At 37.7% G+C, this 26,310-nt stretch overlaps 1 protein-coding gene across 4 annotated transcripts in view; it reads left to right on the top strand.

Annotated features, from left to right (window-relative positions):
* Positions 1 to 26,310, top strand: part of Su(z)2 (Suppressor of zeste 2) — a 177,618-nt gene that overhangs the window by 134,942 nt on the left and 16,366 nt on the right. For all 4 annotated transcript variants that reach the window (XM_065222944.1, XM_065222814.1, XM_065222885.1 and 1 more), the window contains exons 3-5: positions 6,348 to 6,444; positions 6,725 to 6,928; positions 7,000 to 7,243. In XM_065222944.1, coding sequence (XP_065079016.1) covers positions 6,348 to 6,444; positions 6,725 to 6,928; positions 7,000 to 7,243 — 545 coding nt within the window. The remainder of the gene's footprint in view (positions 1 to 6,347; positions 6,445 to 6,724; positions 6,929 to 6,999; positions 7,244 to 26,310) is intronic.

Here is a 26,310-nt window from a genome sequence, read left to right as displayed (position 1 = left end):
TCCCAAAATAGTATGCCGCAAGTAAGTATATCACAGAGGCAACTAAAGATCCAGAAACAAAAACCGAAAACGCTTTACGGCAGATTGGTTTACAGTGGTCGACCAGGGTGTGTGCGGATAAATTACAAAATTACAATTAGGGTAGATGTACCAGTTGTGGCTGTGCGTTCCTGTTGTGGTGTGTTCCAGTCATGGCCTATGGAAATCCTATATGCCATGATTGGAGCGCATCATAATAGGAGCGTATAGCCGTGGCTGGTACATCTACCCTACATCATTATTCCATACATCAGCTTGAATTACGTTGATCGATATTACATTTTTTTTGCTGTGCACTACACCACCGGAGCCAGCAAAGTTCAACAATCCATCGTTGCTTATGCCTTTGTTGTCGTTTGGAACCAGTTTTGCGAGGTAGGTGACGATTGTGCGTATTTCTCGCGTAAATTTTGAAAAGGGCCTAGCCTGAACAATACGTAAAGAGCAAATTGAAACATTGTACGTCGCGTGAATGTGGAACTTAATGAAGGCCTAAGTACTTTTTCGTAGTTTTTAGTTTTCGGATTTGAAAGATCGTCGGTTACAGTGGCCTGCTTACTGAGCAGAAAAACGCGGTCCCAGGTTCTTACATATCAAAGAGATTTATAGTAAAATCGCTTGTGTATCGTGTATTTTGCGAAACTCGTTGTTGTCGTTGGTTCCGGGTTTGAATGGATACAAAAATTTGAGCAACGGTATTATGTGATATGAGGGGCTCGGTGGCCTTAGAGCAACCGTTTTTGCTTACTGAGCAGAACATCATGAGTCTAATCTCAGGCCCATCCACAATCAAGATTCGTCAATCGTTTTATTTGTTAATATGACTACATGGTAATAACAGCAACTCGGTGATTAAAAAGGTGCTCGTCTGCCTAGTGGCAAACGTTTTTGCTTACTGAGCAGAAGACCGTGGGTTTAGTCCCAAGCTCCTTCGCGTTATATGATCGTTAGGACATTAATTCAGCTTATCGTTTACCAAAACGAACCCTGCTGCAAACCCAACCCTCTTATCCAACATCCCAGTGATTCCTCGTGGAAGTGCAGAGGTGTTCTCGGCTTCCATCAAAGCGAGTGTCATGTCAACACAATCCTTCCCATTCCTTTCTTGACCTGTGTTCGGGCGCGGCCGGCGCTGGTATTGCCTAATTCAAGATCACCAGTTTTTACACATTGAGGATGATTGCTAGTCCCAAGCATCGTCTATTGGTTCTCTGTGTAATTACAGCTGATCTGGCAATAACAGAGTAGCAACCGTGGGCGGTCAATCAAGCTCAATAAGCATGGCCTACGGGGGAAATGAGGCAAAGATTAACGCGCTTGATGATTATCACACTTTTCCGTTGATTAGTTTTGACAGAGGTTTCCGCTTATATGGGATTTCGGTAGAGTGGGTTGTGTAGGTATGACTATGTGTGTGTGTGTGAGTGTGTTTTGTAAGAGTGATGGGTAGTTGTTTGTTTTGGGATGTCGAGTAAATTGAAAACAGATGATGCCTGAAAACGTTGTTCGTTAATGGGTTTGGTGCACGGCGAATGAGATCGACCCAAATTTGAGTTAAGTTAGCTAATAAATCATATAAAGTGCAGGAACTCAGCGATGAGTTAATTTGCCTAATGATTTTCCAGGTTTTTCCAAGTTTATCCGGGAAAAACTTTCCGAATATGACAAAAGTAAAAATTGGATTCACTTAGCCTAGCGGTAGTTGGTAGTGAGTAACTTTTTAGTGACATGGTCACTTTTTTCAAGTCAGTCACTAAAAAGTCTCTTTTTTAAGGCCAAGTCACTAAAGTCACTTTTTCTTGTAATAAGTCACTATTTTAAACTTTTTTAGCGTGAATTTATTTCAAGATTGATTATTATTTAAGTCGTGCCGTTTAATCGTCTTTCTCTATATACAGGATGTCTACTCATTTTTCTGACAATTTGATCTAAGTGTGCCCTGCTTCTACACGGACGTGAAAATTTTCCGGTTATCAAATTGTTCGTCTATGTTTTTTTTCGTCGCTTTTTTTCTATAGAAGGTCGCGAGTGCAGACTTTTACGGCCGAGCTAAGGATAATTCCAGGTCGGTATCATCGATACTGCAGCCGAGGCGGTGTACTTTTACTTTTGAGCGTCTTCACTATTCTACGTGAAGCAGTGTTGTGAAATTTGGATTTTTTGACGTAGGACTACGTCTGTGATTTCTATATGGGGGTACACTTTGTGGAAACCGAAACTGAAACATGTAACAAAATTATGAAAGATTTTGAATGTTAATAACTCTGCTGCCCCTGGACACATTTCAATAACTTTATCACCAATCGATCAGAAATATGTCTACGCATAGTAACCCGGAGTGTTTGGTACGGTATGTCCACGCATCCTTCCACCCCTGTAGATTCAAGAAATGTTCCCGTTCATTTCCAAGAATCATCTTTGCGGCAAATACAACGCAGTAGGCCTGGCCGTATTGATGTTTATATCATATATATCATATATATATCATATCATATCATGTTCCGCGAATTTCAGGGAAGTACAGAGACCTTCAGAGAATTTATGAAAACTTCAGAACTATTTCAGAAACTTCACAGAAGTTCAGAGAATTTTAGGGAAACTTAAAGGTGTTTGCGGGAATTCTATTTATTTCCGAACAGAACCGCGATCTTCAATAGAACTAAGCAAGGTTGCAAATACTCATTTCAGCTAAAATAATGTTTTTCTGAATAATAAAACCAAAAGATGGTATGTTTTACTTGTAACTTACAATAAGAGGTTACAAAGTATGCGTTTGAAACATAAAACCTGTAAATTTTGCTTTCTATGAGTCACAATAAACGATTTGCTGATCGCTGAGTGAGTGAGTGAGTGAGTGAGTGAGTGAGTGAGTGTGTGAAAAATAACTGATTGTGACACTCATGAAGTGAAATAAACAGGTTTAATATGTTAAATACATTCTTTGCAACCTCTTGTATCTTACCTATTCAAAATATGATCATAGCATCTAATTATTTCATAATAAAAAAAAACATTGTTTTAGCTGAAATGAGTATTTGCACCCTTGGAACTAAGAGCTTTATGGACGCTTCGAGAACATCAAGGCAGGTCAAAGAATCAAAGGGCCGTTCATATAATTTCAAGGAAATATTAGAAACCTTAAAGAAGTTTCGAGAAGCTCAGTGAATTTCCGAAAACTTCAGCAAAGCTCCGAGAGAATTTCTGGAAATTTTATGAACATCCGTGACGTGATCGTGAGAATATTTTAAGGGTGTTATATCATGAAGATTTCAAGAACTTAAAAAATGCGAAAATTTAGCTAAGTTGATTAGAGAACATACACTTCACATACATTCCATTAATTAAAAAAAAACGAGAACTTTTAGCAAGCAGCAATATCTTCCAGAAGTTCGAGAGAACTAAATTTAGATATTTTTAGATAGTTTAATGATATTCAGCGAAGTTCCGAGTATTACGAGAACGATCAGATAGCTTCAGAATAATCCCATTAACTTAAGCAAATTTGCAGCGACTTACAAGGAGTTCCGTGGTGTTATAGGATATTCCAAGAATTCTATGATTGATCCTTAAACGTCAGACGCGTCAGGGAATTATGAATATGTATCAGAAAATTTAATGGATTATTAAACAAATTTAGAGAACTTCAGGTAAGCATAGATAAGTTCAGGGAAAAGCGAGTGTTAATAATAGCTATAATACTTAAGGGACATTTTCGAAACTTCAAACTTGCGGGTTCTTAAAAAATGCCGATAAATTCAGGGCAGTCTATACAACTTTAAAGAAATTTAGTAATCGTTTAGGCACCAGGAAACTCTAAACTATTGAAGAAGTTCAAAATTAGTGTCGATAATAAAGGGAAGTTTTATGAACTTCAGAAAAATCTTGAGAACTTCAGTGAAAATCATAGAAATATATTAATTATTTCGTTCTAATTCCATGAAAATTTGGGGAGCACAAAAGTTCCATAAATTTAGAAAAACTTCGGAAACTTTACAGAAAGGCAGTGCTCTTCAGAAAAAAAAAAAAAAAAATTTATTAAAATTTATTTCTTACTGAAGATTAATCCACTGTGAATCTTAAATGTTCAAAGTGTGAATGAAAATAAAGAGAAAAAATAAATGGTAGTATTTTAAATTTCATTATTTTCTTTAAATTATCCTTAGTAAGATTTTTTAAAATTCTTTGAGACTTCCAGGTATTTTAAGGAAACAAAAAAAAATCCTGAAGATTTCGATTTTTCCAGATTTTTTAAGTTAATAAACACCGTGACTAATACCGTGGGTTTGGTTATAAGCTTTCTATTGAATCTCTCGCTTTAAAGGTTCATATCGTACATAAGTGTTTATGAGATAATAATTGAATAAGTCTAAAATATCAAACATTTTTTTGATGTGCCTTCTCTTAGATCACTTTTTAGTCACTATTTTTACAACTTTAAGTCACTATTTGGTCACTTATTTATTCAACATGGTCACTAAAATCACTATTTCTGACAGCAGTGATCGCTACCAGCCCTGCTATTGGTACTACTCCTGGACTGAGTAAAATTTTCGTCAATTTTCCTCATTTTTCGACAGATTTTTTTTAGGTTTTTCTCAGGAAAGCAACATCGCAAATTTTATCAAGGTTTTAAAACATAATACATTTCCAAATCATGGTTGACAGAACCCTCATAAAATCAAAATTGTTACTTGGGTTGTCTTCTGCAAAGTTGATTCTTACAGGGCTGGTAGCAGGTCAATTTTTAGTGACTAGGTCACTATTTTCAAGTCTGTCACTAAAAAGCCATGTTTTACGTAGGACTACGTCTTTGTGGACTATACTGGGGTGCGAATCAAAAAATTGTGCAACAAAATAGTGTTAGGTTTTAAAGGCGTATAGCTTGACCATTTATCGATGGATTTAAATTAGTTTCACACCCTTTGATTCAGAATTGATGTAAGATTTGTTTGGTAAACGATTATAGTTGAGAAAGGTTGCCGAATAAAAAGATATTGTCCACAATAGTCGCTAGAGAAGATTGGAGCTTTGTAAAAGCGTTTCAAACCAGTTTTCGACAATTCTTTCGACTGAAATTGTTACATCAGCTGGCAGCAAAAGATTGTAAACAAACCAATACTGCATATGTGTGCGTTCCTTGAAGAAAAAGGCTATAGAAAGATGGTCGCTGCTTAGGTTGCCGAGAATACGTAAATTCCCATATCCAAAATAAATGCGGAATTTCAACATCCAGACAAGATCAAACACTTGTATTTATTGCCATATTGGATGGTCAGGACCTACTTTATGACTTATCCGAAAAGATACAATTCTAACAGACGGCGATCAGCCCAAACCATACTTTCACTGACTAAAGTGTGCCATCGCATCACCCTCCCAGCTCAACACCTGGCCAGACAAATTGGATCGTATTGACACTTGTCCGGTCGTTTCTCCTTCAAATTATTATTTATCTTCTTTATAACCTCAAAAAAATAACAAACCAATCGGCTCCAAATGGTACCATAAATAAACATTAGGCTTTTTGTGTCCTTCTCCCGTTTTTTTTTGTTGTTGTCTGTTATGGTTTGAATTCATCCCAATCATTCCGAACCGAAACGAAACGGTCAGCCTAAAATGGAACCTGATTCAATGGCACCGTGTCGGGGTCCACCAGTTCCGTCTTTTGCACCCATTCCGGACAAGGACAAAACTTCAAGTAGGTAGCATAAATTCAGGATTAAGTCAATAATAAATTTGGCAAACACAATTTGAATCACCACCGTCCAGCGAACAGCGAACCGCCGCCGGTGAAGATTTTTTTTCCGCTGAATTGCTTATACGACGAAACTGACACTCAGTCTCCGGGTGAAAAGAGAGTCGGCGAAAAAAGTGCACTCCGAATGCTTGACTGCGGCCATAAATTCAGTTAAATAATTACTTCCCACTTGGCGCAGTACCGAAGTTGGCATTCTGGACTGGTTGCAGGGATGGACTCCAGGACAGCCATTAAACTTAAAACACCATGGATGGAAGTTCAGCCCTGCCTTGAACACTCCCTCGAGGGGGATCGGACCCGTCAGTTCCAGAGTAGTAGAACAGAAAAAAGGGGAGAACCTTGTCAGGATCTGAACCGAAACTTTTTCCTTCATTTTTTGTCGCCCATATTGGTGCAGTTTTCACTCGCCCATTTTTTCCAACGACGACGACGACGACGACGACTCATGTGGCACTACTGCCAACCATATGCTAATCCTCGACCGTTTTTTTTCTTCTGCTGTGTCCTCTTAGCTCACACCCTTCTATTTTTCTCTTCTCTTTCTCCACAGTTTGCCGGTCCTGCATAGTACGACACTTGGAACGCAATAAATACTGTCCCAAATGCAAATCGTACAACAACAAAACGATCACGGTGGCTAATTTAAGGTAATTTCCACACTTGACTTTTTGCCTGAAAATCGCTAATAAGGGGAGGGGAATATGCCTGCCTCCGGCCAGCAATAAGGACGGCAAGAGAGAAGCCGAAAACAGAAACCGTCTGCAACTCTCCCCTCCCCCAAAACCGTCTGCCAAGCTGCTTAACGACTGTCAAAATGATGAATACTTGAGCGGTTCAAAATTAATATTCAATCTCTCGCTGTTTCCTCACTTTCGTCGCTTGCGGCATATCATCTTCATGGATTTTCTTTCTCATCCTCCTCTGCAGACCGGATCGGATACTGAGATCTCTGGTGTACAAGCTGGTCCCGGGACTGCACCAGTCGGAGAATCAACGGGCGGCCAAATTCTACGCCGACCAGTGCAGCAGCAGCAGCAGCAGTCCGGATGAGCCAACCGGCGGCAGTCGGAAACCTCCGGACCACAACTATCTGGACGATCAGAACTTTTTCTCGCCGGATGAATTAATCAAGTAGGTTTCGTTGCGACCGAGCCCCGACGATGATGAAGTAATCGATTTCTTTTTCCAATTCCATTGCACAGCTTGTCGCTGGAGTACCACTACGACTCGATAGCGGACTACGACCCGAAGAAGCAGGAACTTCCTATCACGTATCTGCGCTGTCCGGCGGCGGTCACCATTCACCACTTGTACAAATTCATTCTCACCAAGAATGGGCTGCAGCTGGACAACGAGCGCATCCAGGTGGACATCATCTACGAGGACGAGATTCTGCCTCACGAGTTCACGCTGATGGATGTGGCGTACTGCTTCGACTACAAGCGGGTAAGTGATTAATGATGTGATGGCATTTTGGAAATGTTCATGGGATCAATTTCATGCTGCAGTTTTGAGCTAGAAGCTAGTAGTAGTACCATTTCTTGGTTGACCGAAAATACTTCTTAAAATTCAATCTAAATTAAAGCTAACAACGAATTAAATTTAAGATCTTCATTGGAAAAGATAAAGGTCCGCTAATGTAATTTCCGATTATTAAGTTTTCTATTTTTTCCAATGGAGTCGCTACATATATTTGTGCGCTAACTTCTTCCCAATCTTTGGCTCTTACGTTCCAGCAAAAACTTGGCGCCTACCCAGCAATGAAAAACAACCCAAAATTAAGTTCATTTCAATCCTGTACCATGTTCTTTGCAATAAGCCAAATTTCGGGAAATCACTGGTTATCAAAGCATCTTGAGATGTTATCACGCCTAACCCCTGATTGCCTGTGAGATGGAGTTTGATAATAGCTGTACCGTGTATTTTACCTTTTGACGGGCAGTATCTTTGACATCCAAAAGGGGTTAACGTAATTTTATGACAAATCTTTAGTTCATTTGGCTGGAGGTTCAACAACTCGACAACTGACTTGTAGGTGATTCAGTGTTTCTTATCTCCCTTGTTCAAAACGTAACCAGCATCGATAAAATATTTCATGAGATGTGGATGGTCTTCGAAAAGTGAAAACTTTCAGCTCGTCTACGGTGAAATAGGGTTTCTCGCTGCTGATTTTCAATAGGGACAAAGTATCCTTTTGCCCCTCAATAATGTTCATACATTTAAACAAACATTTAAACAAAAAAAAAAACATTACTGAGCCTGTCTATAGAAGCTGCAGTCCCAATGTAAAATGTCAATGTAAATTTCAAATTCATCTTATGAAAATTTTATCTATAGCTGTGGCCACCCCCCAACCCGGGGATCCAGAACAACCGGGAAAAAACCAGGATATAACCGGGAATTTTATTGCACCCTTAATGTATTTTGTATACCTATGTAAGTCCTAATTTATTTTGAAAATTTAGGACCAGGTCTAGAATTTTTGATATTTTTCATAGATAAAGATCTTTATAATTTTTTGAACTGGCAGGATCTTGAAATGTTTTGATTAGTCCATGATCCTTAAAACTGGTTTGAGTCTAAGATCTCAAAACAAAAATTCGAAGCTCCAGGATCTGACAATTTAAATTTTTGAGGTTCTAGATACTTGGAAAAAAAGTAAGAGGTTGACACGACCGTAGATTTGACGTAGGATTACGATTAATAGTTATGATGTCACAGCAAAAGTATAGAAATTTCGTAACTCCTTATCAGTGAAAAAGTTCGATAGGTTGAAATTCGGAAGCAATTTGTGAGGTGCTCTGTCGATATCCATGTAGTACAAGCCAATCCTAGACGATATGTCTTGGATTGAAGCTCTTACTTTTTAGTCTTCTCTTTTATTAGCCATTTGCGGTCCTGAAAAGGACCGATGGGTTGGAAGCTTAGAAGCTAGTTAAGAACAATACTGTGGAAATTTTTCCACGATGTTCTTGGAAATGATATCGGTGCGGAAATGAAATATGTAGGGGAAATGGATGTAATGTCGGCCTAAATGCCCCTAATTTGGGCCCATACATAAATTCAGCAATCGACTAAATTTTCAATAACGACCAAAAATATCCATTAGTACCGTCCCAATGAGGTGTTCATCTGGATAAAATTGATAAATAGCTGATTTTTAGCGATGGGCCCAATCTTAGATCCATAGGCCAACATTAGAGCCATTTCCACTATTAGGGAAAACACATCATTCACAGAATCGGAGCCTACCGGACGGTACCTATGTTTATACTTTTTGATGCAAATTTCAAGCCCCTTCTATTAAGAGAATTCGGTAAGGTTTTTTTTGGCATAATGCTCTTAACAGGAGGGGCTTAAAATTTGCACAAAAATGCATAAAGATTGGTACCGTCTGGCATGCTCAGCGCTTGGTATCCATATTCAGCGACTGTGTTAGGGAAACCACTTTTGCCATCACGAAAACGCCTCGTTTTCTGATGACAAAATTACGCATTTACGTGCACAAAACGCACGGAACTTTTGTTGTATTCAATAGATAGGGTTAACTACCCCATTTCCGGCCTATTAAGCACTTTCGTTTCGTACTAACAAAAATGTGAATAATGAAGTTCTATTGATCTCAGAAAAGCTAGATCTAGAGATCTTTGGGGGAATTCCAGAGATCTTAAGGGGAAGTCCCCGAAACTTTAGCCCAGACTATTGAATTGGTTTAAACATCTATAAGCGTGAGTTTGGACAAGTTCAGGATAGTTCTGGTGCTGAAATAAAATCGTGAACCGTCAAGATGTTCCGAAAGATTCATTACAAAGACCTTCAGAAAATTCATGAAAACTTCATAAATATTTGGGGATGCCTAAAGGTGTTTACGAGAAATTTATTTATTTTAAAGCAGAACCGAGATCTTCACTAGAGTTGAGAATTTTCGGGAAGCTCCGAGAACATCAAGACGGATCAGAGAATTAAAGGGCAGTTCTAAAAATTCAAGGTAATTGCAGAAACCGGAATTTCCGGAAACTTCGGATTGATCAGAGAAAATTTCTGGAACGCAATAAAAATTATAGGATCATCCGGAAAATGTGAGAGTATTTCAAGGGTGTTATATAATTTAAATTTAAGGATCTAAAAAAAATCGAAAGTTGATTAGATAACATCAACGAGGTTCCATTATTAAAAAAAAGGCGAGAACTTGTAGCAAGCACCGATATTCTCAAGAAATTCCAGAGAACTTCTAAGAAATTTATTTATTTTTAGATTGATTCATTTTATTCAGTGAAGTTCCGAGTACTTCGAGGACGATGAGATAACATCAGAAAAATCACATTAGCTTAAGGAAATTTGCAGCGACTTACAAGGAGTTCCTTAGAATTATGGGATATTCCGATAATTCTATGATTGATCCGAAAACTTAAGAAGCTTCAGGGAGTTATAAATATGTACCAGAAAATTTACCGGAACATTTGATCATTTTTAGAGAAATTAAGGTGAGCATAGAAAACTTCTGGGATGTCCAGGCTTTTCAGAGAAAATTAGTGAATTAAGGCAAAGTTTCGTGAGCTTTTATAAACTTTATAAAAGTTAAGGAAAATTGTTGAACTTAAAGGAAACGCAATTAAATCAATTCCAGTAAAATGGTGGGTTCTTTAAAAAAAATACTAAGATATTCAGGGCAGTCTACAGAATTTTAAGGAAATTGAGAAATATTTTGGGTGGTTTTAGAAACATCAGGAAACTCTAGACTATTGAAGAAGTTATGAATTAGTTTCGATAATTAGAACTTCAGACAAATCTGAAATTTCAGAATATCTTCGAAAACTTCATACAAGTACAGAGATCTTCAGAAACTTTTCGAGAACTTCATAAAAGTCTATGGAACTTAAGGGAAGATCCGAGAACTTCAGGAACTTTTATGGACATTTCGGGAGCATCTCAAAAAAGTTTAGTAAAGCTAAAAAACGAAGGGAAATTCAGGGGAGTTCAGTTTCCACTAAATTAGCGGGAAATTTCTAGAAGTTACCTGATTTTCAGAGAAGGTTTTCACATAAATCCAGAAGTTGACGAAAGCTTAAACATTTTTAGAACAGTTAAATTAAATTCATGGTTGTACAACACGCTCCATGAGAACCGCAAACACTTAAGAGAAGTTTTGAGAGCTTCGAGAAAGATATTGATCTCGCTAATAAAGCTCTAAACAAAAAAAAAAAACCCGAATTTATCCACCTATGGTGTGACCAGACCCTTCTTACTTATTCAAGTTTATTTATTTTATTGTCATTATCAGTGACCAAGCCCCCCATCCCCGTGTCATCCAGTGACGCTACGCCACTGCCTGGGGGTACCCGGAATATATCCGGGTGTAGTCTATTTGGTGAGGCTACCAATCACCTTATCATCGTATTTTAATGTGATTTAATGGGTTTTAATTCAATTCATATTCAAGCAACTTCCCCGGGGTACCCGGAACATGTCCAAGTGTGTCCAATGTGGTCTGGAACACTTAACACGACTTGCATTGATATTATTTTTGAATTCTGTAGTAATTTGATGTGTCGCATGATGGTTTTGATACGTTTTCCGTTAAATCCAGCGTGAAGGCCCATATTCACCCGATCTTATTCCGGCCATATCTCCGGAACCGTTCAATAGCGTTCAATGGGACCCCAAGATCTATCATTTGGCGCCGAGTTTGTCCAAATCGGTTGAGCGGTTGCTGAGAAACGTGAGCGCATTCACATACATACATTCCGTTAAATCCAGCGTGAAGGCCCATATTCACCCGATCTTATTCACATACATACATTCCGTTAAATCCAGCGTGAAGGCCCATATTCACCCGATCTTATTCCGGCCGTATCTCCGGAACCGTTCAATAGCGTTCAATGGGACCCCAAGATCTATCATTTGGCGCCGAGTTTGTCCAAATCGGTTGAGCGGTTGCTGAGAAACGTGAGCGCATTTACATACACACACACATACTCACATACACACGTACACACACACACACACAGACATGTTCCGATCTCGTCGAGCTGAGTCGAATGGTATATGATGGTTTTGATACGTTTTCCGTTAAATCCAGCGTGAAGGCCCATATTCACCGGATCTTATTCCGGCCATATCTCCGGAACCGCTTCACCGATTCCAAAACCGTTCAATAGCGTTAACATTCCGTTAAATCCAGCGTGAAGGCCCATATTCACCCGATCTTATTCACATACATACATTCCGTTAAATCCAGCGTGAAGGCCCATATTCACCCGATCTTATTCCGGCCATATCTCCGGAACCGTTCAATAGCGTTCAATGGGACCCCAAGACCTATCATTTGGCGCCAAGTTTGTCCAAATCGGTTGAGCGGTTGCTGAGAAACGTGAGCGCATTCATTTCGTCACACACACACACACACACACACACACACACACACACACACACACACACACACACACACACACACACACACACACACACACACACACACACACACACACACACACACACGCACACACACACACACACACACACACACACACACACACACACACACACACACACACACACACACACACAGACACGCACACACACACACACACACACACACACACACACACACACACACACACACACACACACACACACACACACACACACACACACACACACACACACACACACACACACACACACACACACACACACACACACACACACACTCACACATACACACATACACACACACACACACACACACACACACACACACACACACACACACACACACACACACACACACACACACACACACACACACACACACACACACACACACACACACACACACACACACACACACACACACACACACACACACACACACACACACACACACACACACACACACACACACACACACACACACACACACACACACACACACACACACACACACACACACACACACACACACACACACACACACACACACACACACACACACACACACACACACACATACACACACACACACACACACACACACACACACACACACACACACACACACACACACACACACACACACACACACACACACACACACACACACACACACACACACACACACACACACACACACACACACACACACACACACACACACACACACACACACACACACACACACACACACACACACACACACACACACACACACACACACACACACACACACACACACACACACACACACACACACACACACACACACACACACACACACACACACACACACACACACACACACACACACACACACACACACACACACACACACACACACACACACACACACACACACACACACACACACACACACACACACACACACACACACACACACACACACACACACATGTTCCTATCTCGTCGAGCTAAGTCGAATGGTATATGACACTCGGGAAATTCAGTGAATTTTTAGCACTTAAGAGAAGATTCATGATCGTTAGGAAAATTGTGGAAACTTTAGGAAGTCTGAAAAAGTTTAGAGAAGTTAAAAAAAAAATGGTGAGAAGTATTGTGAGCAGCAGGCTAGTTCCCAAACTACAAAAGAACTTCAAGGCAATTTAATTAATATCAGGGATACTTTGGGAACTTTCACGTAGTTCTGAAGACCTCACAATAGTCCATTCCATATTCAACGAAGTTTTCTCATGAAAATTCGCTTGGAGCTTACTATCTTAGGTTTAGGCTTCACGTGAAGTCTAAAATTCTTCAGAACTACCATGAAAGTAGATTGCAGTTGATGTTTTTCTCATAAATTTTTTTCCCCAGAGCTCCCGTGGAATGAAGTCCTTAGAAATTATATTAAATTTCCATGAGCCTTATAATTGTGCAAGGAATTTGACTCCAGATTCTTGAATATTTCTTGAAGTATTTTCTGTTCTTTTCAGTTAAGAATCATAGTAATATGCATATTCTAGAACCAAAAAAAAAAAAATCATTCGATACCTCTGAATTTTAAAATTGTATTTGTTACTGAAGAATAATTCATTCTGGATCTATAAAGTTCAATGTGTGAATGAAAATAACTAGGAATATTAAATGTTTTTATTTCAAAATGCATTCTTAGTGAGAAAATTATTAAAAATAAAATTCCCTGCGAATTCCGGGTTTTTCGACAATTTTTCTACCCTTAGGTCACTTTTTAGTCTCTTTTTTACAACTATAAGTCACTATTAGGTCATTTCTTCAACATGGTCACTAAAATCACTATTTTTGACAGCATTGATCACTACCAGCCCCGCTTTTGGATGCTGAGCGGACTGTCATCTGGAAGGGTTGTGCACGAGGAGCGATTCTAATCCCCCCAGTTTTGAAGACATTCCGGAGCGAGGACCCATTATCTTGTGCCAGAGGGATGATGGAAGTGGCATATCCAGAAACACAATACAACAACAGAAGGAAGTAGGATTCAAGGTAAACAAGGAGTACATGGGAATATCGTAAGTATACTCCGATCTATTCTAGTACTTTTGTATAAAACCTATTGTAAACCGGCTAGATCGTAGTCGTCGTCACCGGGACGTATAGTCATGTGAGGATTATCAGATCCGTGATCACTCATGATATAAAGCACACCAGGTGCTCAACATTAAATACATTGCACGGGGTTGAATAGATGTAAATTGCTTTGAAACACCTGCATAAACGATAACCATAAGGAGTGCCTAACAACCTATTCGGGTTATCATCCCAACAATATGTGGCACGGTGGCACGATTTGTGGTGTCGTTCGAGGGGGACGACTCTATCTACGATGCAGAAAAGATTGTGTTTTGCTGTGGCTAGCTGCACGCACGCTGAGTAGATAGAAGGAAGATTTATGTCGATTTTGAAGATTTCCTGCAAAAAGATGATATGTAGAATGAATGTAGATGCGAGAAATGAAAGATGATTTTTCGAAGATTGATTCGCTAGTGTGAAATTTTTTGAGCATCTAGAATTGAGATTTAGATGTGTCGCCCACCTCGGTGTCGTTCATGTATGGTGCTCGTTTATTAGGGCAGATATAAACACAATTCCAGGGCTGTTACAACAGGCGTGGATTTCGCGGATTTGAACTTTAAGTCGCGAAAATCGCGGAAACATTAAATGATGTCAAGAAAATCGCGAAAGGAATGATGTGTTGTCACAAAAATTGTGGAATTCATTGTAACCTTTCCGTCCAAGATTATTTTGCTGTCATCAGTTTTGTTTTTCATTTTGCTCTCAATTTTTTAGCGGTTCAAACAAAACACCATGTAAATAATCGAGAAATGATCTAAATTTCATAAGTCACACCGGATTTGCTCAGAAATTCTGTGGGGTCTGTCCAATGTGAGACATTTTCATATTATTTTTTATTTCCAATATGAACATAACATTTTTCGTTGTCAAATCATAAACGAATCGTATATAAGCGAGTAATTGCCATGTATACCGGATATTCTAGGTTCTCCAAATCGTCCTGGAGTTCAGTTGATTTGTTCTACTATATCAACCAAGACTGCAATAATGTCTGTATTATCGAAATATGTCCAAACAGATTCAAAGTGTTTATGTGGATCATCAAATCTAGTCTTGTATTATTCAATAGAATCTCATAATGTAAAGGTGTTTTATTATGTTCACTAATTACTCAGAATTTATACTATGCATAAATAGCTAAAGGTACAATGTTATTTTTGATTATTTTTTTTTCAAAGGTTACAAACGATACTCCTTTAGCTCAGTCGGTAAAGGCGCAGCTACAAAGTATGTCCATGCTGGAGGCGACTGAGTTTGTTTCCCGTCCGGTCTATTAATTTTTCTACTTTCTTGGGCATAGGATGGTACAGGCATAGAAAGCTCTCAATTGAAATGTGAAAGTACTTCAAAGAACACACAATTGAGACCAGGCAAAAATCTAATATGCTTTAAGCAATAAGCTTGAAATGCCATATAGTAGTGTACAAATGGTATTTTTAGGCAATGAAAACAATTTTTATTCGTCCCGGATTAATATATGAAACGGCGGATGTTTTTTTTTTGAGAAATCGCGGATTTTGCTGATCAAATTTAGAAAATCTTGTAACAGTCCTGCAGATGTTATATTTTAACTGACCCAGATTTTTCTGAAAATGGCTTGGCAACGTTAGATGTATGTGAAATTTCTAAAAAAGCAGGCCGCAGAGAGACTTTCGTTTTTGTTTTGCAATTTCTCATACAACTGAGTAAGGTCTGTAGCCACAATAATCCGGACACATCAAAACTTAAGTAAAACACAAATTTCGCATTATATTTCACTTGAAGTTCTTTATTTCAGATTCATGGGATATGATTTTAAAATTTACGAAGTCAAAACATAGGTATTCGGTATTTGCATAAAATTTACGAACTTCGCGCTTAACTCCATCTATTAGGGCTTTTTTTTTCCTTCATTTACAAGGCTTTCAGCCATTGGCTGGTTCGCCTTGGGATATATTAGGGCTTGTACAGACTCCTCAGATACCGTGGTGACCGTCTTTGTTCAAATTTGTTCGAAGTGTTTGATATCTTTGATTCCTTGTTTCTTTCCAGAAAGCTTCCGCTTCATCAGAGCCCAATACTTCTCGATTGGACGTAACTTTGGACAATGTGGCGTATTTGTGGTTTTTGGTACAATATTCACTTGATTTGCTTCGTACCACTCCATCACAGTTTAAACATAATGGCATGATGCCAAATCGGGCCAAAATAAAGGGTTTTCTTTGTGGCTTATGGTGAAGGGTAGCAATCGCTTCTGCAGGCATTCTTTCTGGCAAATCTCCTTGTAGATTGTGTCTGTAGTGATGAAAGATTTACTCTTTCGGCCACACGTGCAAATTGCTTGCCAAATAAGGTATTTTTTTTTTTGGGAATTTTCGATGCCTTCTTCGTCCTGGAAATACTCAGCTGTAGCATTTTTGGCCATAGCAGAATAGAAAGTCAGCCCTGGAAGCTGCTTGAAATCGTTCAAGACATAAGTTTCATCGTTCATAACAACGCATAAAAACTTCGTCAAATATTCGCAGTATATTGTACTCGAGGCCGGGATTTGGAACACTTTTATTTTATACGACTTCAACTCCAAACGCTGTTTTGATTTTTGGACAAAACCAGGTGACATTCCTATTATCCCGGATTTTCATTCGTCGCCATCTTGAACACTAAACATGGAATGTAAACACTCATCATAGTCTTTTTCATCAATGATTCCCAGCTATACCTCAACGAACTTTTTCACTCCTACGTGCGATATTTCAAAAGTTACAGTGATTGGAAGGTGTCCGGATTAATGTGGATACAGGCCTTAAAAGTGTCTCTTTCTCTCTGAGTTAGTTTCATCGACTGTGTATGGTTATTCGTTCCACAACCTGCACCGTGGATAGAAGCAACTCGACAATAGACTAAGGATCACTTTATTGGGGTCCATTGTAAGGGGGTAAGCTTAGTACCAATGGTACGTATTGTCCAGCCGCTTACCAGCCAATAAATAGACCTTTGTTGTTTCTTTAATGCTCTACATCCTACAATTTATTCCAGGAGTCCTCTGAACTAACCCAACATTTATTTTTGATCGTGAACTCTGCACCAGGACAATCTTTATATTTAAAATCGTGTAATGACAACATTTTCAGAATCTTTCGATTTGCCTAGGAACTTCTCAGGAACTCGCCTTGGTTTGAAGCTCTCAAGCTTATTCCTGCAGACCGATGAAATCGTTTTTAAAATACTCTTATTTCGCACATGAAGCCCTCGGAAGTTGATCTAACAAGGGAAGGTGACGTTCAAATTTTCAAACGGGAATATTTTTCAGATTAATTGATGAATCTACGCGAAACTGCACCAGTGCATGCGACACCTAGGTTTGAAATCCAAAACCACAAAAGTGATGATGTACTAAAAAATATTCCATACGATTTACAGCTAGCAAAACGTCATTATCATTTTCACATCATTTCCATCTGCTGGCCGACCGTAACGTAGATTCATCAATTACACCAAAATATGTAGAAATTCAAAGTTTGTGAAGTGATGGAGCAGATATATGTAGCCAGGAGGGATTCTGAAGAATCAAATTGGACCTTTTTTTTATTTATTTATTGAATTCAGAAATTGATACGTTTATGCCTCCAAAGTGTTACAAATTTCCCTATGTAAAAAACCCTGTATGAAAATATAAGAGAAAATAAATTACTGGTGACAACGCTTGTTTTTTTCAAAAGAAAATTATAATACATTTAATTGAGATATAGGGTGTCACAGAAAGTATAAGCATAGTTTATTATTGGAATAAAACAACGTTATTTTAGTGTGTGAAGGAAAGGATAATTTGGCTCTGTAAAGTTCATTCGATTGAGCCTGTACAAATAAAGCTATAAACAAAAATATAGTATTACCTTTCAATTGTATGAAAATAATTCGCAGTTCCTTTAATCATATGCTAAGCAGTGTTGGAAAAGTTAGCGATATTTCATGAAGTTCACCAAGGGAAAAGTTCGTGAGTCATAGTGAGTTTTCGCGAACTTTTCCATCACTGATGCCAAGGAGCGATCTTTTGATACGACGCTGCCCATGAACTTCAGCACAGATTCCTTGACCAAAATAGTACTGGGCCATCATGTTGACGGATCATGGACCGCAGACGCCAATTCAAACACTCCCGAATGTAAATTTCAGTGTTCATCGTCTCCTGCGTCATAAATGGCTTTGACCACTTGCCACACTCACATATCGCTTGCCAAACCATGGCCTTCTTCCCAAATTTTTCGGCATCGTCAACTTCCTAAACATCACGGACTGTGAAATATTGGTCTTCCGGAGGCGTCTTAACGTCAAATTTGACTATCATATAGCTTCCCAGCCCTCGGTTTTAGGGATGCGGCTTGTTTCAGACTTATTCTACTTCTTGAACGTTTTCAGCCCGTTTCTTGCCTTGGAACGTTGGACGTTACTTTTCGATGTTCCCAGTTTTTTGGCCAAATCTCGAACAGAGGCACTTGTCTTACTGACGAAAGCTTGGAGATCTTCTGGTCCACTTTTCGGTCTACCGGTCCCGGTATACGGCCAGATTTCGATGTGTCCTCGAAGGTAACTTCTTTACCGGAATTCTGGATGACGGTTTGGACTGCTAACTTCGCCAATTCCCTTACTGATATTTTGGGAATAGGGTATCATTTGTGCACAATTGCGTGATTACTTTTCACCCCAAAAGGCCTGGATTCAATCCTAGTCGGGATTTTCTGAGGCATAAAATCTCTGATAACGCTTTCCTTCAGAAGGGAAGTAAAGCCGTTATTCCCCGGTCCATGAGTTGATGGGTCGATAGGTAGGGTACAGGTGTGGGAACTAGCGTCAGTAGCATTGGTACTCAGTACGGAAAACAAGATCGACGGAAAACAAATAAAGGGAAAAATGTTTTTAAAAAAATGCACTTTGCGCACACAATCTTGTTGAGCAATAAGTAAACAACAACACACATCGATGAACAACTGATAAAATTCATCGGGACAGAAACGGCGGCGAGTTGAAAGTGTGTTTATACTTTCTAGGACACCCTATAAGTGTTCACCACAAACATCTCGGAGGCATAAATATTCCAATCTATGAATGCATTGAAGATTAAACAAATAACTATCTTATCTTAATTTGATACTTTTAAACCCCATCTAACTGATTGCCTGAGTGTCTTAATAATTCTATAAATACCGATAAACACCAATAAACCAACAATGATAAGCAAACAAAATAACAATTCCTAAAAGGAACAATCACCGGATGCATCCCCTCGACCTGAAAGGAGAATAGGGGAAAGTGGGGCAGTTGGGCCACCTTAAGAAAATCACACTAATCATACAAAATTCAGTGGAAAATGATGCATATGACGGATTTCACGCCAACTCGTCTTCGGAGTTGGCAGCACCCTCTCAGAACCTTATGAAACTTTGTAGGTGTGGAGACTTAGCAATTTTAAGCAACTTTGAGTACTTATTTTTTTCAAAATTTATCTCGCCTAACATTTGATAAGGGTCAAAGTTTTTTGTCGATTTTTTTTTCAAATCGATATAGCTTAAAAATGACAAGCCCTACAATAGTGATGTATGGCGAACTTTTAGCAAATAATCTGAAATTTTATAAAAAAATTTAAATAAATTAAAAAATTGGTTTCTACACTCTAAAAAAATATATTTAAAAATTAAAAGTCATTTTCCCAAAAATGGTACTCCTCAGATTTGCTTGATATTTTTTCTCATGAAAGGCAATATAATTACCTAACTTTTCTTCATACATCGCAAAGTGGGCGCTTTTAAGGAAAAAAGTTGTTCGAACAACAACTTTTTCATGTTAATTTTTTTTTAGCGTGTTTCACTCAAAGTCGAATAGTAATACGCGCACAACCTTATTAAAATCCGTTGAAACTTAATGAGCATAAAGATTTTGACCTTTTGATAATCTGGGCGTGCTTAAAACAAAAATCTAGCCTAACATTTGAAAGGGCCTAATACAGAGGATTTTCCTGCATTTCGAATGGTGTTTTAATAAATGAAAACTCTAGTGTTTTTGTTTAGTGCATAATTTATTTTCCTATAATTCTCCATACATAATTTGAGTTTTTCATTGATTATTAGTCTATCGGAAACAGAGTGAAATTTTTCGGAGTTTCCTTTGAATGTGAAAATCGCTTAGTAGAAATTATGTTTTGAGAAATAGGTACAAAACAATGAAATTTTTGTGTACCAGGTATAGTTTTTACATGACTGAACAGCTCCTTGAGTTCATCGGACATCTTTGTGTATTGATCATTTGATATGAAGCAGAAGTTCAATTTTGTTATGCTTGTATCTGTTTGTTTAACTGCCCAGTCATACAGTTCTTGTGGAGTTGTGATTGTGTTTCCATAATCTCGAGCAAGACTTGCTCTCTTTGCCATTCGTTTGAGAGTTCCTCCAATTGCGTCACATGGGCCTTTCCCATGAGACGTTGCGAAGAAGTGCCATTCTGCTTCCAATCCATACTTGGACTTGAAGTTGCACAAACTGGCAAAATTTTTTTATTTTTGTAATGAGCCGCTGCTCCATCTGACATGAAAGTAATTTTTGTGAAACTAATAGATTGTTTAATGAAATCTAACAATTTTGATATAAATAATTGAACTGCTATTGTATCATGGGTCAATACTTCTGAAATAATAATAAAGCTTAAATTTTCCAACTTGTTTTCTTTTATGTAGTAAATTTCGAAAGGATGTATCGTAGCTTGATTATTGTTCCAATGATACCCCTGTGCTGAGTTTTGAATAATAAATGAATAATTTTCAGAAAAGTCGCAAATCACTAAAATTTCACCGTTTTGAAGAGAATTTTTTTTATTACTTAGGTAAGATGATTGCTCTTTATGAATAAAATCATGGGTTATGAGCTTTTCAACTTTTTCCGTCAAATATTGAACAAACTCATCTGCAGGTTTAATAATAGTTTCCAAATTACAACGGTCGGTAGTCAACCACTGTTGAAATAAAACTTCTTCCATATCATCTGCTTCTAATACTGATGTAAGTTCCCTCACGATACTATCTGTGGAAATGCATTCTTCACATGTACGATAAAAACAATCTATGGTTTTAATAGGACTACTGCAAAGTATTTTGTCTGCAATTTCTTTATATGAATAAAATTTTACACTATTAATAATCAATTTAACATTTTCATGTATAGTACAGACACATACATTATGTGTACCTGTACTATCCAACAGTATGCAATGCTTTGGTCGGAGCTGAGTGAACGAAGTAAATCCGATTTTAACACTTTTGTAATTCTCTTCAAAAATCATAAAAGCCTCTTTAAGAGACATCATCAATAAACGTTTCTGAACATGCTCTTTATATCCATTTCGATATTCAGAAACATAATCATTACTTCCTGCCCGAAAAAAAAATTACAGTGAAATTTTCAGTGGAAACAATGCTCTAACAATAATATTTATTGTCGACAATAAAAATGATTGTTATAATGTTGTACTCTTCCGAAAACGGCAAAACTGCTACCTAGCTGTACAATGAATGTACATAATAAAATGTTGTTACAATGATTTTTATCGTATTTTTCATTTATTTTATTGTTAACATGATTCGATTATGAACAATAATGAACAACTCTATTACAATAAAAAATGTTGTTACATTAAATATTGGTGTATTTTCATTGTGGGTTACTTCACGAACAATAAAAATAAATCTGATTGAAGCATGCAGACTATGAGAGGGTCAGCAACACTGCCAATGTAATTAAGATAGGCGCTGCTCGTATGGCTCTAGCTTTGACAGTTCGTTTGGCTCAAAACCAGGCAGTCCGTGTCCGCTCATATCTTATCCTAGACCCTCTCTAAAGCTTAATGGAGACCTTTTCCATAGAGGTAACTCTAAGACTAGTAGGTCCCGAAGAAACGTGCTCAACTTTTTGGCTCAGCTCTGGTACTCTCTTCGGTCCCAAGCTAATCGATTCACCCCTCGAAACATAGGAAAATCCAATAACCCCTCATTTTATCTGTCAAATTTTCATAGCGAATAAAAACAAACATTGTGTAGTACTAGAATTTTGACTAGAATGGGGTACGTTAATCGATTTGCTTGGGACCAATAGGCTAGTCAAGTAGTGAGCCAATTTAAAATCGATAGTTTCGTATTGATTGTTGCCTTTTCCGTACAGTCAATAATAAAAAATTCCACCACTTGAAGATGTCAGGAAGGAACTCTCAGGTGGAAGCATATTTCATGGGCGATTCTCTCCAGTCGAATGCATTAACTTATCAACGACGCTCAACCACCAAGGAGACGTGACCTAGGGATATCGAGCGCAGGGGAGTTGGCCTGCATTTCTCACAAGTTCCGGATCGAATCTCGATCCATAACCAGTAAAAAAAGGACCACCCGTAACAGACATACCACCCCCTTCCCTTCCCGGGGCAATGTTTTATTTTCTCGATTTATTTTTAAAGTCGATAAAGTAGATCTGTCAGGCCAACACATACACTCTAAAGTACACTGTTATTTTTATTAATCAATAAATTCGCCAACCAACAGTAAAATAACAATAATATATAATGTTATTGAAAAAAAAATATATGGGAAAATCACGAAAATTTCATTGTTAAGATACTTAACAACCCCCCTTTTTTATTGTAAATTTTCCATTTACCATGAAATTTATTGTTTTGTACAACATAAATCAAGGTAAATTTATTGTAGACGGAACAATATAAATCATTGTTAAGACAATAATTTTCGTCTTATTGTTACATTGTTTTTTAATGTATTTTTGTTGTTATTTTTTTTCGGGTGGCATAGGCCTACTAATATCATCACTGTCAAAGAAATTTAAAACAATTTGTTTTTCAGTATCATTAAATCCATGACCACTTCTTGCTTTCTTACTACAAAGAATACCTTGTTCTCTGACTAGCCTTTTCATCTGTTTCACTGTATGATGGGGTGCATTAAACTCATTAACTATTTGATTCACTGACCATGATTTAGGGAGCACTGATAACACTTTTAATTTGTCATTTGTACTCGTAGAAGGCAAATTAAATTTCTCCTTTAACTGCATGATCATTTCGTCAAAATCATTTGATTTGTTGACATCGTCTGAATCCATCCCAAATATATTTTTACGCACTGCCTTTGTGATCTCTGCAGATTTTTGAACACGATAATTCATACTTCTCATACTTCTCGATGAAATTGGTGATAACTGTAAGGTTGAAGCTATACAATTGAATTGTTCCACATTATATGGACCTTGGATCTGATCCGCTGATGGGATTGATTCTAGCGATGGATCTGTATCTGTAAAATTAAAGAAAAGAAAAAAAAAAAATATTACCACACATTAATATATAACGCTGTTAAGGTGATAGAACCATGAACGGGGGTGGTTTTGATAATAGGGGTAACTTTGGTAATGCAGCTAAGCCAAAAATTTATGACTTAAGGCACATCGTACGCAATATTTTGGATAGGAAACCGATGTTCCCTTCCAAAATAATGAATACGAAGAGCATTAAGTCATAACTTTTTGGATTAGCTGCATTATCAAAGTTACCTCCATTATCAAAGACATCCCCGTTTACGGTACATCGAAGCCGCATCTGAATTTTCCCCATGTTTGTGGAGCACGAGCTGCATAAACCGCATATCGTACAGTCGTGAAAATTTGATAGATTGTTCACCGAGGTTGGCCTACCAATCGATCAAATTTGTACGATAAGCGGTTCATCCAGCTCGTGCTCTAAAAAAATGTTGAAAATGAAGTTGTATCTTCGATGTACAATCCTTAAACCACACAGTTGAAACAGTTAAAGTTATTATTATTTACCTAGTGTATCATCAAATTCCTGATGTTCTGATTACTGATGACTTGTTGATGGTTGCGGCTCTTCAAACTTCCGAGCATGGCTTGATTCTTTTTCATCCGATCGCCTCTTTTTCGGGAGAGGTGTCCTATTGTGCACTAAAATTCCACGACACGATTCACAAATACGCATTGTTACATCCAATTGATGATCAATGCCCCATGAATGTATTTTCTCTATGAGACTTGATGATTAATTACGTAAATTATTGCGGCTGCAATTGGGATTGTTTATGTTGGCACTACATTGCACCCTTTTAATAATCAATTCAGCAGATTTTTCCATTGTTGTATATATAAACACTTTTTCGTTTCAACAACTATGCAGCACTACACTTTCAACAACTATGCACTACAGCAACTATGAGCATTGTTGTGATATCACCAAACTTAAATATTAGATTATGTCGGTAGAAACAGACTGCGGTGCTTTAAGTTTATACCTTATATCTCTCATGTGACTACCTGCGTTGTTATATAACTGCTATATAGCAGGTAACTTAACGATTATTTTAGGCATGCCTTAAATAATCGTTAAGTTACCTGCGCTATTATATGTATTCACTTGAGAGATGAGGTATAAACATATATGCATATTGCTTACTAATGGACACACCTTATACATAAAAATAAATGAATGATTATTTTTCTAATTAAATTAATCACAAATACATGAATTGAAATCTTTTCATGAATAAAACATACTAAGTGATTTTTACTTAGTTTACCTGTTGATTTGGAACAATTTGAGGGTGGTTTTATAGAAGTTGGATAGAGTGTATGCATATATTATAATACAATCCATCACAGGAAAGTGCAAACCATGCTGAGATGGCTGTTCCTCATTAGAACGCTTTGTTCTGAACTCTTGTTGGACGATTTGCAGGTAACTTCTCTGTACCCTTTTCAAATGTTAGGCTAGATTTCGCCCAGATTATCGAAAAGTATACCCATAAAGTTTAATCGAATTTTAATAAGGTTGTGCGCGTATTACTATTCGACTTTGAGTGAAACACGCTAAAAAAAAATTAACATGAAAAAGTTGTTGTTCGAACAACTTTTTTTCCTTAAAAGCGCCCACTTTGCGATGTATGAAGAAAAGTTAGGTAATTATATTGCCTTTCATGAGAAAAAATATCAAGCAAATCTGAGGGGTACCATTTTTGGGAAAATGACTTATAATTTTTAAATATATTTTTTTAGAGTGTAGAAACCAATTTTTTATTTTATTTAAATTTTTGTATAAAATTTCAGATTATTTGCTAAAAGTTCGCCATACATCACTTTTTTGTAGGGCTTGTCATTTTTAAGCTATATCGATTTGAAAAAAAAATCGACAAAAAACTTTGACCCTTATCAAATGTTAGGCGAGATAAATTTTGAAAAAAATAAGTACGCAAAGTTGCTTAAAATTGCTAAGTCTCCACACCCACAAAGTTCCATAAGGTTCTGAGAGGGTGCTGCCAACCACTGGATGAGTTGGCGTGAAATCCGTCATATGATGTGATGATATGAATGATGTTAAACCAAATGGATGTAAATAAGTCATGAAGACAAATTGAATATTATAAGTAAACTTTTGAATCTTATGCAAGGAGATTTAAAAAATGTACGTTTTGTAACCGAAATTGAACCGTTGGGGTAAAATGAGCACCCTGTCGGGGTGGTATGAGCGACTTTTTAAGCAACGGGTAAGAATATTCTGCTCTCTTGAGGCTTTATGAAAAGTAAAAAATGAACAGTTATGGCATAAAAAGATTTAACAGAAACGAATATTTTCTGTAGAATAAATTAAATTTCACAAGTAATGTCAATTTAAGGCTTTATATTTTCAGTCTTGTGAATGACAGATTTTTTACCAAAGCAGCTGTTTTAAAACGTGATTTCATATGATACAGTCATATTTATGACAAGAATAATGCAAGAATTTATGTTGAAATTTCAGTGGACTTAAGTCAAGGGTAAGTCACTGAGCACAGTGTGCCGAAAGTAGATTCGGCACTGCTTGGGCACATCCATCGGTACACCTTCGGCACAACCTCGTAGGCATTGGGTTGTCAAGCTGGA

Source organism: Ochlerotatus camptorhynchus, unplaced genomic scaffold (genome assembly GCF_037179485.1).
Source record: "Ochlerotatus camptorhynchus isolate MF236.1 unplaced genomic scaffold, CSIRO-AGI_Acam_v1.1 ptg000002l, whole genome shotgun sequence".
Lineage (NCBI taxonomy): Eukaryota > Metazoa > Arthropoda > Insecta > Diptera > Culicidae > Ochlerotatus > Ochlerotatus camptorhynchus.
Note: the sequence above shows the minus strand (reverse complement) of the source record. Positions and strands in the feature narration are given on the sequence as shown.